The following is a 16537-nucleotide window of genomic DNA, read 5'->3' on the forward strand; positions in this document are numbered from 1 at the left end:
TGAGACCATGTAGAAAATGAAAATTGAAGCATCACAAAATAATAGGCCTGGCCTAGATTATCATTAAGTGGAATTGGAAAAAACTGACATCTGAATTAAGAATAATTCTATAATTGTACAAGTAGTCACCCAAATTACAAAGGAAAATACAGCCATTGAAATTTTTAGAACAAACATCAAAAATCTTGTTAAAAAACATATCACAAACTAGGAAAATTTTGATGTTTTGGAGCTTTTATACTCTTTTATAAATAAGTAGGAAAGGTACATATTAATATAAGCAAAAGAGACATAAAATAATATGTTAATGTGATTATAGCTATATGCATATGTTATATGAATTTGGGGAATGAAACATTATACATCTACTAAAATCATGTTTTTCCTGTTTTTAGAAGGTTTTAATTATTGATACATGGGAAAGACTCATAATCAAAAGTGGTAACACTTCATGCATCTAGTATGATCCTAACTGTGTGCATAGTTAAGGTGTATATTTAGGCACAAAGGAAAAAAATACTGGAAGGAAATAGATAAAAAAGAATTACAGAGGTTAGATTGGTGTAGTAAGAATATGGCTGATTTTCGTCCCTTCATAATTTTCTGCATTTTTCAGAATTTTTTGAAAAAGTGTGTGTGTGTTTTATAATCAGAAAACAAAACTAACATTAAAGCAGAAGATATGTCTCCTCAGAATAGCCCTTTTAACGTGAGCACTTTGTCATGTTTGTTCTTCTGGTAAAATGTATTAGGCTGGTGAACTAGGTGATTCCTCACCACTTCTTAACCACCAGCATCTTTGATAACCTGGCATGATTCCCTACAGTGTTTTCTTCTTCCTTTGACACATACTAGCAAAAATGTATTACTGGCATCACAGCTCATCAGTCTTCATGTTCATTAACCCAGAGCACCCTGCCCCATCCTCCTACCTACACCCTTTTTTCTTAAACCATTTATCTAGTTATTTAGAAGGCCAGTCTCTCGAGCTACTCACGTAAGGAGCCAGCATTCATTTTAAAACCTAAGTTCATTCTTACCTACCTTATGGGGAGGGGTGTTGTTTTTTAAATTGATTATTCACATGAAGTATTTCAACATGGGAATTTTCATGAGGGTAACTTGGCTTCCCAACTTTTGGCATGTTAGTGTATTGAAATACTTAGGTGATAACTTGGATTCTCTGAAATTCCACGTGAGAGTACAATAGAATTTCACAGCAGGAAAGGACCTTAGAAGTAACTTAAATCCAACTCTCTTTCAAAGATGAGGAAATTGAAGCCAGAGAAGTTAAAGCTCAAGATTAATCCCCCAAGTTAGTAACAGGTCTTCTTACTTCTCGCTGTGGTCTTCTTAATACATTATTCTCAGAATAAGTTCCTCAACTTGTTTTCATGGTCTTTGGTATGATAGGTTTTGGGGTTGCAGACAGAATCTGAACCATTATGAACTGAATACAGCGCCTGATCACCCTAACACCGGAGTGGAAAGAGGCCCTCAGCACAGCCTGAGGGCACAAGGTCCCGTCATCCTGGGGTTTTCCTCATTTCTTCAAAAATTCTCATTTCTTCTCAGTCTAATTCTTTTAAGCGGAGTTGTGTGTGTGTGTTTTTTTTTACCTCGACTTTGGCTAACAAGACTCTTTTCCTGTCAGTATTATTTTTATAAAAACTGTGTTAGAGTTTTGCTTTGATCTCTTTTAGTAAAGCTTCTAGACTGTTGAGTTATATAAATGTAACTTTTTAAGTTAAAGGATAAATATGAGAGAATTTAGTTCAGGAAGAAAAATCAATTTCACTATATGTTGTTCTGAAAAGCATAACTAAAGAATTTCTATAGTAGTTGAGGGAATAGTCTATTCTTCTGGCCAGTAAAATGAAGATATCACAACAGCTGCAAGGTATTGGTTACACCGTTGGAATTCATTTTGATACAGTGGATTTTTATTATTTTTTTAAACTTCCCCACCCTCCCCCCAAAGTTTTTGATAGCAGGTGTGACTTTTAACCTTCCAAACTCAAACTTGTTTGATTAATTTTGTGGGGGCCAAAATAATCCAGAATATGTGGGAAATGAATTTAAGAAAGATTAATAATCTTCTAACGTGGAGTTTGAATACATTTTGCTCATTGTAAGATATTTAGTTCTTACATTGAACAAAATGCAGATGTGTTACACTAAAAATTGAAAACCAGCAGTATTGGAGAAAATAATTGGCAAGTTTGTGGATTATGGTTATGTTTATACTTTTGATCTCCAGTCTAATTGATGAAGGTCTTGTCCTAGTAATAAAATATTAATAGATAACTTATTTTCAGGAATGCAAATAGACCTCACTGAGGTTTTAATTAACATACAAACTCTTATTTGTATACTTTGTAATTAAAATGCCAAATATTTTTACTTTTTTACAGATAGTGAATGTGAAAGTCACTCAGTTGTGTTTGACTTTTTGCAACCCCATGGACTGTAGCATGCCAGGCTCCTCTGTCCATGGAATTCTCCATGCCAGAATACTGGAGTGGGTAGCCATTCCCTTCTCCAGGGGATCTTCCCACTCAGGGATCAGACAAAGGTCTCCTGCATTGCAGGTGAATTCTTTACCATCTGAGCTACCAGGGAAGCCAAGATCCATAAAATTTTGAAAGTGGTGAAATGTTTGTGTATCTTACCTTAATGAAAGTAATGAAGTGTATTTGTTGAATCAGGTTTAATGTAAACTTCTCAAATATACTTAAAGAACTATACCCTCAACTTCTAGACTAACCTTTTGGACAACCCCTTTGTGCTGTAATTCAAATTATCTCTAGCTTCATTTCAGTAGGTACTGCAGCAATTTTTAATTCCTTATGTAGAGATAAGTGAAGTTTTAGGCATTTCTAATTGTACTTAAAGTTCATCATTATGTATATTGAATAAATATTAACGGGCTTCCCTGGTGGCTCAGATGGGAAAGAAACCACCTGCAGTGCAGGAGAACTGGGTTCTAAATAACTGAGAGTATGAAAGTGTGTTGTACATAGAATATATAAATGTATCCAAAAGCTCACCAGAGTTTTTTTCATGTAATATATATACATTTTAATATTATTGATTATATAATTACATATTAGCCATATCTATATATTTTATATTCATAACATGATAGATAATGAATATGTAATTAATAACAATTATATAATCATTTATTTTATTTTTTCAATTTTTATTTATTTTTAATTAATTTTATTGAAGTATAGTTGATTTACAATGTTGTGTTGGTTTCTGCTGTACAGAAAAGTGAATCAGTTATACATATATGTGTGTGTGTGTGTGTGCATGTGCGTGCGTGCATGCATGCTTAGTCACTCAGTTATGTCCGACTCTTTGCAACCCCATGGCCTGTAGCCCACCAGGCTCCCCTGTCTGTGGGGATTCTCCAGGCAAGAATTCTGGAGTGGGTTGCCATGCCCTTCTCCAGGGCATCTTCCCAGCCGAGACTGAACACAGGTCTCCCGCATTGCAGGCGGATTCTTTACTGTCTGAGCCACCAGGGCAGCCCATAATATCCACTCTTTTTTAGATTCTGTTCCCATTTAGGTCATTAGAGCATTAAGTAGAATTCCCTGTGCTATATAGTAGATTCTTATTAGCTATCCATTTTCTATATAGTAGTGTGTATATGTCAATCCCAATCTTATTATATATTATATAATAATATATTTATGACAAGAGATACTCACATTTTGGTTCACATATGTATGTATAAGGTTCTTAGAGGCTTTCTGAATCATTAAAGGAAGATTAAACTCTTCGTCGTTTCTTTTCCGCTCCACACTGTACACCTAGAACACTGCACTAGCTCCGTACTGTTCCCTCATTAAGTCCAGTTGCCATTGCTCATGCTGCTGTGGGAAGGGGTCTGGCACAGGACTTAGTACTGTTTGTTTCAAGGAAACTGTGCCTCCCATTTATCTGTCTGAAATCTTAACTATCCTTGAAGACCTAGTTCAAATTCTACTTGTGTCGAGTTCAGTTGCTATTCTTTGTGGAGTACTCTGTTCCAATATTATCTCCCCTACTCAATATTTTGTACTATACCTTTAAGTTTTTATTATTTTCTTGTACTATTCTCTAATTGCTTCTTGTCTGGAAGTCACATTTTCCTGGCAGATTGTCCTAAGCAGTGGTTCAAACTCTGTGTAGGCTCTATTCCAAGACCTACTGAACCAGATCCCTGAGGACACTGGAAATCTCTTTCTTAAATAAGCTACCCAGGTGATTCCAGTGAAGATCAGATTACATGGTGTCATTTAAACTGTGCAGTTAATACTTGAATTGAACAAAATTAACTGTAGATTTTGTATTAAATGTATTTTGTTTTAAGTTCTTTGATAATTTGTGATCTATGTATAGTGTTAGCTATTTTCATCTAGTATATAGTTAGCTGGGATGTTTTCATTCTTCCTAAAGTCTATGTCAATGAGAGAAATTTTCAAATAAAATACTTCAGTCATGTGTACCTAAATGAATAAGTATGCAATTTCTCTCTGTAAAGTTCTTTTCCACTTCTTTGTAACTGTACAATGAATATATGAATACATTCTCATGAAGGATTCAAAAATATAAAGTAAAACTCACTCTGGATTCCTTCTCTCATGGTAAACAAGGCTATTGATTTGCCATATTCCCTTCTGAATTTTTAATGTACATTTACATATTTTATATAGTTTTTCTCAAAAATGCCACATGAAATTATATTGAACTTTCTCACTTTGTCTTGGCGCCCTTTCTGTATCAGTATACATCTGTGTAAGTGTACCTCTGAGAATTTGTTCTGTGCAGTATTCCACAGTATAGATGTACTACCATTAATAAGCATCCTTCTTTAATAAATGGGCCTTTACATTGCTGTCACTTTTTTCCTTACTGTAAACCACACCTCAGTGAGATGCACGCTTATGAACATATACCATTTGCTCTTAAATAAGATCTTGTTCTACCCTCCTTTCCATTTCTGGTTCACAAGTAGTATCTCATAACCTCCATCAGTGTACTCTTTTCCAGGTTGTGGCCAAAAGTATAGGATCAAGGCAGAAAATTCACATTCTAGACCTGGCTCTTCATTGACTTTCTCTGTAACCTTGTACCTTTTTCTCCTTTGTTATTGGAAAACAAAGATTAGAAGGAAGACTTTCAGAGTTTCCTACAGTTCCAGCAATTTTCTTGTTTTAATTAGGCTTGTGGGTATGATACCATTTATTTTTATTATATTCAGCTAGTAGCAAGTGCCATTTGAATCTTGTAAAGTAAATCATAAAGGTTCACTATGCTTATGAACAAAAGGGCATTACACTTTAGTCCTCATTAGTCTTCTGCATTACTTCCTTCAGTTCAGTTCAGTTCACTTCAGTCACTCAGTTGTGTCTGACTCTTTGTGACCCCACGAATCGCAGCACATCAGGCCTCCTTGTCCATCACCACCTCCCGGAGTTTACTCAAACTCATGTCCATAGAGTTGGTGATGCCATCCAGCCATCTAATCCTCTGTCGCCCCCTTCTCCTCCTGCCCCCAATCCCTCCCAGCATCAGGGTCTTTTCCAATGAGTCAACTCTTTGCATGAGGTGGCCAAAGTACTGGAGTTTCAGCTTCAGCATCAGTCCTTCCAATGAACACCCAGGACTGATCTCCTTTAGGATGGACTGGTTGGATCTCCTTGCAGTCCAAGGGGCTCTCAAGAGTCTTCTCCAACACCACAGTTCAAAAGCATAAATTCTTTGGCACTCAACTTTCTTCACAGTCCAACTCTCACATCCATACATGACCACCGGAAAAACCACAGCCTTGACTAGATGGACCTTTGTTGGCAAAGTAATGTCTCTGCTTTTTAATATGCTATCTAGGTTGGTCATAACTTTCCTTCCAAGGAGTAAGTGTCTTTTAATTTCATGGCTGCAATTACCATCTGCAGTGATTTTGGAGCCCCCCAAAATAAAGTCTGACACTGTTTCCACTGTTTCCCATCTATTTGGCATGAAGTGATGGGACCAGATACCATGATCTTTGTTTTCTGAATGTTGAGCTTTAAGCCAACTTTTTCACTCTCCTTTTTCACTTTCATCAAGAGGCTTTTTAGTTCCTCTTCACTCTCTGCTATAAGGGTGGTGTCATCTGCATATCTGAGGTTATTGATATTACTCCCAGCAATCTTGATTCCAGCTTGTGCTTCCTCCAGCCCAGCGTTTCCTATGATGTACTCTGCATATAAGTTAAATAAGCAGGGTGACAATATACAGCCTTGACGTACTCCTTTTCCTATTTGGAACCAGTCTGTTGTTCCATGTCCAGTTCTAACTGTTGCTTCCTGACCTGCATACAGGTTTCTCAAGAGGCAGGTCAGATGGTCTGGTATTTCCATCTCTTTAAGAATTTTCCACAGTTTATTGTGATAAGACATTGAATATAGTCCCCTGTGCTATCCAGTAGGACCTAGTTATTTATCAGTTTTAACTCACATTTTTTGATTACTAAGTTCACCTGTTTTCTTAAAGACAGTTGCCTCATACTCAAATATTTAATTTCTGCTCAATTTCTTTTTTAACATTTATAAAGAGATGTGTATTTGTTACATGCTCTCTAAATATTAGTCCACATCCAACCTTTTCCTTGCTCTCCTAGTTTATTTTCTAAACATTTTTTTGATGTAGACCATTTTTAAGGTTTTTATTGAATTGGTTACAATATTACTTTTATGTTTTGGTTTTTTGGCCCCCAGGCATGTGGGATTTTAGCTCCCTGAGGAGGGATCAAACTCAAACTCCCTGCTTAGGGAGCAGAGTCTTAACCACTGGACTGCCAGGGAAGTCCCTCTCCTAGTTTATATTTTTGATGGTAGTGGGACTCTGGTCAGTTACAGTAGTTTGAGATGTCAAAGTGACCAGTACTTTTGAGTCAACATTTCTTGAGCAGTCAGGACATGCATTATGCAAGTAGTTGTGGTTATTGTTATCTTTCAAATCACTTGACACAGACCATAAACATTTAGCTCTGGTGCATGAAGATAAATTAGAGGCCAAGCTTAGCTTGTCTACAGGGTATCTGTTTCATCTTCACGTTAGACCCCAAGCATGCCACTGATGATTCATGGAAATACTTAGTGATAAAGATTGGTTTTGTTTTTGTTGGAAATCTTTTAAAGAATGCTTATGAAAGTGTGGATTCTTTCTTTTCAGATACTTTCTTTGTAACATGCCAGCATTGAACTGAAGTTATTAATTGCAGAATACCCCTTTTACAAAAAGGCAATGTGGCACAATCCTGTGGGACTAAAATATGGGACTACTGAGACTAAAATATGCTACTTTAAGCGTTTTCTTGTTTAAATTTGGTTACTACCATGAAGTGGAAAATGTATTTCCTTCACAGCATTTTAGTTGTTCAGAAATATACAGAACTCTTTTTTTTTCCCATAGCTTTGGTTTTCCTGAATGCTAGGAAGAGCTATTTGGAATTTATGAAACTTGATACTGTCCCTTTCTAACTTGTTACATTAATTTTGCAGTTACCTCAACAATTGAGCTCTCTAGATGGGTGGAATGTTTTCATGTTTTAGCAGCCCCCATTACCCTCACCTTACAATCTGCCATTCTTTTCCCAAAAATTACCAAAAGAAAGAGGAAAGGTGAGGGAAACCAAGAAATAGACCATTTGTAGCTTTTCTACATTCCTTCCTGTTTCCTGTTAGCTTTTTCTCTCCCATACTTTTTTTATGACCTTTTTAAAAGATCTTCCTTTTTTCTGTGTTTCTCCCAACCCCCATTGTCCTGATTACCCTTCTTTGTACCCCCCACCCTCCCTTCTCCTGAGAACTTTACACTCTCGTTAGTTGGTCCCTTGACCAATATATGTGCACATACCACAGTTCACTGGTCATCTGAGCTGGAGCCAAGGTTCTCAACTGCTATTATACAGTTCTCAAATGTGAAGTGCCAGAGGCAATTAATTACTTAGTATGAGTACTGAGTTTGCAAGTGCTTTATTTCTTTTTTTTTTTGAAAGAAGAGTTGAATTTAGCTCTACAGTCATGTCACTGTTACCCAGTCACATACAGAAATGTTTTCTTGAGTGGGAGAGAGAATGACACTCCAGCTAGTCATCTGGGGATTGTGCACAACCCAAGCTTATTTACCCTACAGCCTGTAGGAGTTGCGTTGTGGAGCCTGCAAATGTCATCCACCTTGGGGCTTTTTCTCAGCAGAAAAGAAAATGTCTGCAACCCTAACCAAAGAACAAGCAGATGTTTCCACCTAAGATTATTATTTTTTATTTGTTTTTTTGGCATGTGTTTTGACCAGATGCTATTAAAAGGTGAGTGAACCTTGGAAAAACATTGTTTCTGTCTTTTTGTTTTTACCAGTTGTTATTTAGCAACACAAGACTGAGGTTAGGAGGAAAAAATTTATTCTGCAGATTTTATTAGATAGCTATTAAAAGTAGCAAATCAGAAAGATGGTACAAATGAAGAAAGACTGTTTTTGACCATGAAAGTATGTGGTGGATTCCCTCCCTGCCTCCTTAAGCAGCTATGTTCTGGTAAGAGATTGTAGGGCAGAATTCAAGATGGCAACACCTTAAACCGTAAATCAAACAAGTTTCATGTTTTACCTGCAGTTGTGGTTTTGGTGTTTCAAACATCTGTTTGTCATGTCCATTAGTATAAAAACTTCAAAGGGATCTAATGTTTTCCCAGGAGGTATCTTTGCAGTAACCTCAATTTTTCTTTCTCAACTGATGTCAACAATCTCTTCTTATTGTCTCAACTTTAACATAAAATGAAGTTTTTATTTTTTACTCAAGCAGAAAGAATGTGATGAATATATAGTTGTTTCTGTCCCTTGGGAATAAATTAGTTGTAGATCCATGAATTTCTCAGTTTAAAAAAAAAAGTTAATGGGGGTGAATAGGAGGGAAAGAAATATTTATATTTGTAACAACCCAAAATGTATATAATAAAATATCTTTTCTTTTTGCAACTGCTGGGTATAATCCAGCCCAGAGCTGTGGCTCTGGGGATCACCTTCAGTCTAAAGACAGCAAAATCTGTTAATTTCTTGTGGAAATTCAAGGGGTAGTTTTGAGAATGTATAACTTGAAAAATGAGAGTGACAAATTAAGGTTTTGTGTACAGGTTAAGTGACTGGCTTCTTTGGTCATTGTCTTAGTCTCTGTAAAAATAAATTTTCTTGCAAAGCTCATTGATAGCTTCATCATTGGTGTTCAGGTAGCATGTTCTTTAAAAAGCAGTGTGTGGTTGTGGTGATGGTCACACAATTCTGTGGAAGGACTAAGACCCATTAACTTGTACACTTTAAATGGAATAATTATCCTTGGAAGGAAAACTGTAACAGACCTAGAGAGTGTATTAAAAAGCAGAGACATCACTTTGCCTACAAAGGTCTATATAGTCAAAGCTATGGTTTTTTCAGTAGTCATGTATGTGAGAGTTGGACCATAAAGAAGGCTGAGCGCCAAAGAATTGATGCTTTCGAATTGTGGTGCTAGAGAAGACTCTTGAGAATCCCTTGGACACCTAGGAGATCAAGTCAGTCAATCCTACAGGAAATCAACCCTGAATATTCATTGGAAAGCCTGATGCTGAACCTGAAGCTCCAATAATTTGGCCACTTGATGGGAAGAGCCAATTCTTTGGAAAAGACTTTGATGCTTGGAAAGACTGAAGGCAAAAGGAGAAGAGGACAGCAGAGGATGAGACAGTTAGATAGCATCACTGACCCAACAGACATGAGTTGAGCAAACTCCAGGAGATAGTAGAGGACAGAGGAGCCTGATGTGCTCCTGTCCATGGGGTTGCAAGGCATCAGCATGACTTAGCAACTGAACAGCAACAAATGTGAACTATATCTCAGTAAAACATATTTTTAAAATATCAATATATAATTATATTTGAGAAGATTGAGGGATTTTTCCCTTGGTAGATTTCCCTTGGCACCTGTGTATGCATTTGGGTTTCCCTGGTGGCTCAGACAGTAAAGAATCTGGCTGCAGTGCAGGAGACCTGGATTCGATCCCTGGGTTGGGAAGATCCCCTGGAGAAGGAAATGGCTACCCACTCCAGTGTTCTTACCTAGGGAATTCCATGGTCAGAGAAGCCTGATGGGCTACAGTTCATGGGGTCACAAAGAGTCAGAGATGACTGAGCATAAGTTACAATTAGATATGTAAGGAATGTCTATGGCACCATTAAAGAAGTTTTTACTTTAACCTTTCTGATTAGCCACCAAATTAATGATTCTTGCAGCATCAAATAAAAGGGCCTCTATTATAAGATTCAGAGACACAAGTGAAAACTTGCAAAATGTAGTAAAGTGGTGAAGGAGCTTAGGATTTGCAGATATGAATGTGTTGAAGTTACAGAGGGTGTGTTTGTGTCTATGTGTATGTTTAACAGGTAGATAAACAAATAGAAAATAGAGCTAAATTTACTTGTGTTGATATTTATGTCTTCATCTTTTTGCTGTCCATTGACTACTGATTTCACATCTGTTGAACCTGAGAAAAGTAATGAAAGATTCATCAATTTTCATTAATAAAAGATTCATTAATTAACTAATTCATTAATCCAGAAAACTCTGATCTGACATCTACAAGGGACCTTGCATTATACTAGATTATGAAGATGTGAGCACAAATAAGATAGGTCCCTGTGTATGCTTTTAATGTCAGTTTTTATCTTTTAAAGGGAATTCTCTTTATTGTATATATATTTAAAAAGAATATATTTTAGGGTTAATTTCTTTAGTAATGCTAAAGAATATTCACAGATATTTAGTCTCATATTTATTTGTGAGGCAACAAGGTCTCTTATGCTCTTCTTACTGGAAACTCTAAATTCCATATCTCCCCAAAGAAATACTACTTATTTTCATATATGACAGATGAATACTTTATGATTATCCCTATGTCATTTTTCCCCCTTGGTATTACAGATTGACACACACAAGGCTAAGAACAGCAAATTGGGGATCAGGAAACATGAATTCTCTCTGCAGCTCTGTTCCTAAGACCCTGAATGACCAAAGGCAAACAGAGGCTCATCTCTAAAAATAGGACTGGAATGGAAATTGGGATATGTCTTCTCTAAGACTGTTTCCAGTGCTTGCAATCTCTGGGGTTCTTTCATCTCCTTGAATATAATATTTTTAAGGGGCTTAAAGTCATCAATGAGGACATGTACAAAAAACATGAAATTTAGAACATATGCATCTTTTCTGTAAGCAGATAAATACAAAGTACTTTCGGGAATGTGAGTTCCATGAAGTTTGAGACCCTGTTGGTCTCATTCATGGCAATACCAGGAGTTAAATAAATTTTTTTTTTCAGAATGAACACATATATATTAGTGAGACATATAAATAGAGAGGGAAAAATAAGAAAGGAAACTTTAGATTTCAGTTCAGTCGCTCAGTCGTGTCCGACTCTTTGCGACCCTGTGAATCGCAGCATGCCAGGCCTCCCTGTCCATCACCAACTCCCGGAGTTTACTCAAACTCATGTCCATCGAGTCGGTGATGCCATCCAGCCATCTCATCCTCTGTCGTCCCCTTCTCCTCCTGCCCCCCAATCCCTCCCAGCATCAGGGTCTTTTCCTAACAGAGGTCTAACTACTAAAAGAGTAATAGACTGAAGTAGAAAAACCAAAAATAGATGTTTCATTTGGCTTTGTTTCCTCAAAGTATGGGACAGCCTGGTGGCAGATTTCAGATTAGGAGAGAGTACACCACGGTAGGAAATTACTCATTTACTAAGCAAATATTTAAGTATCCTCTCAGTATTATTATAGTGGTTATCAAACCTTTTGAATTACAACCTTTTCACACTTTCAAAATTATTAAGGATCCAGAGGTATTAATATTTTATGTGTTATATCTGATATGTACCACATTGGAATTGAAACTGAGAAATTAAAATTTTTTGATTTAATTCTTTTAAAATAATGACTGTAAGCCCTTTACATGTTAACATAAGTTATGAAAAATAATTTCCAAAATGAAAAAAAACTTTAGTGAGGTGATTAGCACTGTTTCACATTTTTGTAAGTCTCTTTGATGTGTGGTTTAATAGGAGACAGCAGGCTTCTCATACTTGCTTCTGCAGTCAGTCTATTGCAGTCTGCTATTTGGTTGAAATATATATTATGGAGGAAACCCAGCCTTAAAGAGATATGGGGTTGGAAAAGGGAGGCCCTCAAAAACCCTGTGAAGGATATGAGGAACTCCCAGGGGTCTTCATCCCACACGGGGAGAACCATTGTCTTCCAGAATGGTGAAACATGAGCAGTGAATTTTGTAACTGCAGAGGCGATATGATGTTTCTAGCTGAAGAAGGTGTTGATGTCCAAGTTAAAAGAAAAAGATGTTGGGGGATCCTTGATAAGTAAGAAGCAGCTCGGATTGGAGACAGGTATGTGGCTTCCTGTTGTGAGAGAGATGAGGGAATCTGTAGCTATAGGTTTGGAGAATGTCTGGTATGACTATGATTCCCCTAGGAGGTTGTGATGAACATCTGAGAATATGCCACCTACTGGCATACAAAGTGTTCAACATTCATTATTAAATCCAAAATCTCTCAAATAGAAATGTCTTTTTTAACTCTTCAAGGATTCTTTCATAAGGAGAGATAATAAGTGAAATGTTAAATGTATAAAGCATTTGTTTATATTATGATGCCTTGTTTCTGATTGTTTTTCCTTTGCTTTTTTCCAGACCATCCAGACCTTTCAAGTTACCAAAAAGGTAAAGTAGTCTGGATCATCTTATGAAATAAGTATGTGCTTTTCCCATTTTAGTATTTTCTTTACATTTTGCTGCTGTTTTTGCCTTCCTCATTTGTATTTTTGTGAAGGAAAATTATATTTCCTCAGATTTGGCTGCTTGAGGAATCCTCAACTCCCAAAAGTGGTTTTAATCCCAAGGGAGTCTTTTAGCCTTTAAATTCTAGTTGGGTTTGATCACTTATGGGCTTCCCTGTGGCTCAGCTGGTAAAGAATCTGTCTGCAATGCGGGAGACCTGGGTTTTATCCCTGGGTTGGGAAAATCCCCTGGAGAAGGGAAAGGCTACCCACTCCAGTATTCTGGCCTGGATAATTCCATGGACTGTACACCATGGGGTCACAAAGAGTCTGACACGACTGAGCAACATTCACTTTCACTTTGAGCATTTATATTTTCATGATTATTTTGAATTCTTTCCTGTAAGGCTTGGCTTCTCAATGTCCTACTTATTGATGAGAGAGAAACCATCCAGTCAACTGCCATGACTTGAGCTCACAGCAGTTATTTCAGATGACTTGTCCATGTCTCTTTATAAAAATTTTGTTATCATGTTAAGATGGAGGTACTCTTTTATGTGGAAATTTTTAAGTTTTCTTTTTTTAATAGAAAATCAAAGTTTTAAATGGACAAGTGTTTCCGAAAAAAAAGCATTGTCTCATCAGATGTCCTTGTGCATGGTGATTCCAGATATGAGGTTATTAAGAAATTCTTCATGATATTTGAAATTCATTTGCTAAGGAAGCTCAGATGCTGATAGCTCTGAAGCCTTCCTCAGGAGAGTTATTCTCTCTTTGGAGTAAGATTGCTACATAAATTTTAATTAGTAAATTTCTTTTATATTTAAAAATATTAATTTTTAAATTGTAATAAAATAGACATAGCATAAAATTTACCATCTTAACCATTTTAAAGTGTACACTTCTGTGGCACTAAGTACATTCACATTATTGTACAAGCATCACCACCATCCGTCTCCAGAACTTTTTTCAACCTGCAAAACTGAACCTCTGTTCTTATTAAATAGTAATAGCTCATTTCTTCCTCCTCCCAGCTTCTGGCAACCACTATGCTCCCGTCTCTATGAATTCTGTTACTCTAACATCTCATATGAGTGGAAAAGCACAGCATTTGTCCTTTTGTGACTCTCTGATTTCACTTAGCATGTTGTCCTCAAGTGTCATCCATGTTGTAGCATGCGTCAGAATTTCCTTCCTTTTTAAGACTGAACAATATTCCATGGTATGCATATACTACATTTTTTTACCCAATTTTGCAACAAAAAAAATTATGGATTTCTGTGTCTCTTTTTCTGTTCTGCATATAGGGTTATCGTTATCACCTTTCTAAATTCCATATACATGTGTCAGTATGCTGTAATGTTCTTTATCTTTCTGGCTTACTTCACTCTGTATAATGGGCTCCAGCTTCATCCATCTCATTAGGACTGGTTCGAATGAATTCTTTTTAATGGCTGAGTAATATTCCATGGTGTATATGTACCACAGCTTCCTTATCCATTCATCTGCTGATGGGCATCTAGGTTGCTTCCATGTCCTGGCTATTATAAACAGTGCTGCGATGAACATTGGAGTGCACGTGTCTCTTTCAGATCTGGTTTCCTCAGTGTGTATGCCCAGAAGTGGGATTGCTGGGTCATATGGCAGTTCTATTTCCAGTTTTTTAAGAAATCTCCACACTGTTTTCCATAGCGGCTGTACTAGTTTGCATTCCCACCAACAGTGTAAGAGGGTTCCCTTTTCTCCACACCCTCTCCAGCATTTATTGCTTGTAGACTTTTGGATAGCGGCCATCCTGACTGGCGTGTAATGGTACCTCATTGTGGTTTTGATTTGCATTTCTCTAATAATGAGTGATGTTGAGCATCTTTTCATGTGTTTGTTAGCCATCTGTATGTCTTCTTTGGAGAAATGTCTGTTTAGTTCTTTGGCCCATTTTTTGATTGGGTCATTTATTTTTCTGGAATTGAGCTGCAGGAGTTGCTTGTATATTTTTGAGATTAATCCTTTGTCTGTTTCTTCATTTGCTATTATTTTCTCCCAATCTGAGGGCTGTCTTTTCACCTTACTTATAGTTTCCTTTGTAGTGCAAAAGCTTTTAAGTTTCATTAGGTCCCATTTGTTTAGTTTTGCTTTTATTTCCAGTATTCTGGGAGGTGGGTCATAGAGGATCTTGCTTTGATTTATGTCGGAGAGTTTTGAACTTTGTGGGAGAATGTGAGGGTGGGATATTTCAAAAGAACAGCATGTATACTATCTATGGTGAAACAGATCACCAGCCCAGGTGGGATGCACGAGACAAGTGCTCCGGCCTGGTGTACTGGGAAGACCCAGAGGAATCGGGTGGAGAGGGAGGTGGGAGGGGGGATCGGGATTGGGAATACATGTAAATCCATGGCTGATTCATATCAATGTATGACAAAACCCACTGGAAAAAAAAATAATAATAATAATAAAAATTAAAAAAAAAAAAAAAAATAGCCAGGACATGGAAGCAACCTAGATGTCCATCAGCAGATGAATGGATAAGAAAGCTGTGGTACATATGCACCATGGAATATTACTCAGCCATTAAAAAGAATTCATTTGAATCAGTTCTAATGAGATGGATGAAGCTGGAGCCCATTATACAGAGTGAAGTAAGCCAGAAAGATAAAGAACATTACAGCATACTGACACATGTATATGGAATTTAGAAAGGTGATAACGATAACCCTATATGCAGAACAGAAAAAGAGACACAGAAATACAGAACAGACTTTTGAACTCTCTGGGAGAATGTGGGGGTGGGATATTTCAAAAGAACAGCATGTATACTATCTATGGTGAAACAGATCACCAGCCCAGGTGGGATGCACGAGACAAGTGCTCCGGCCTGGTGCACTGGGAAGACCCAGAGGAATCGGGTGGAGAGGGAGGTGGGAGGGGGGATCGGGATTGGGAATACATGTAAATCCATGGCTGATTCATAGCAATGTATGACAAAACCCACTGGAAAAAAAAAAATAATAATAAAAATTAAAAAAAAAAAAATTATGGAAAAAAGATGAAGGAAAGAGGTTATACAAGTAAATATGACACATGAAGAAAATGAATTTCCATTTTTCTAGAAATAATAGGGTCTTCTTAAATGACCAAAAGTTTTATATTTTGAAAGAGTCATATGTATTTTTCTCTATTAAAAGATTTGTATTTTTAAAAGTCTTAATTTCTTCTTTTCAATAGATGCACATGTAAATACAACTTCTTCCTAAAATTAGCCTTTTCTGATTCCCCTTTCCCACCCTAGCTGGAAGTAATCTTTTCCTTCATAGAATTCACAACATTTTTTAATCTGTATCCCTGTAAAAATACACCTCTGTTGACCTAGTTCTGTAGGTATTTGTGTACCTGTCTGATTTTCTGAATTAGGCTCTAACTTCCTTGAGGATAGTTACTCATATCCTCTACGATATCTACTATGATTTTATATATCACTCAGACAGTGGTTATCTGCTATGATTTGATTCCCAGAAAACCTGCATACTTACTATGTAATGCTAACTGTTGAATGAGTTTATTACTTCACAAGAAAGAGTTCGATACTGTTTTCTTCTGTGAAATTCCATAAGCTTCAAATATTCCACTAAATTGATAGTTGATGCCACTAGAAAAGTTAGGATTAATAACATTTAGAAATGCTTACCCTT

The 16537-nt window shown here is 36.7% G+C and overlaps 1 protein-coding gene across 11 annotated transcripts in view; it reads left to right on the forward strand.

The window, feature by feature from the left end:
• Nucleotides 1-16537, forward strand: part of DISP1 (dispatched RND transporter family member 1) — a 227744-nt gene that overhangs the window by 190861 nt on the left and 20346 nt on the right. For all 11 annotated transcript variants that reach the window (XM_061160106.1, XM_061160108.1, XM_061160103.1 and 8 more), the window contains one exon: nt 12763-12792. In XM_061160106.1, coding sequence (XP_061016089.1) covers nt 12763-12792 — 30 coding nt within the window. The remainder of the gene's footprint in view (nt 1-12762; nt 12793-16537) is intronic.

The sequence above is a fragment of the Dama dama genome, chromosome 14 (assembly GCF_033118175.1).
Source record: "Dama dama isolate Ldn47 chromosome 14, ASM3311817v1, whole genome shotgun sequence".
In the NCBI taxonomy this organism is placed as follows: Eukaryota; Metazoa; Chordata; class Mammalia; order Artiodactyla; family Cervidae; genus Dama; species Dama dama.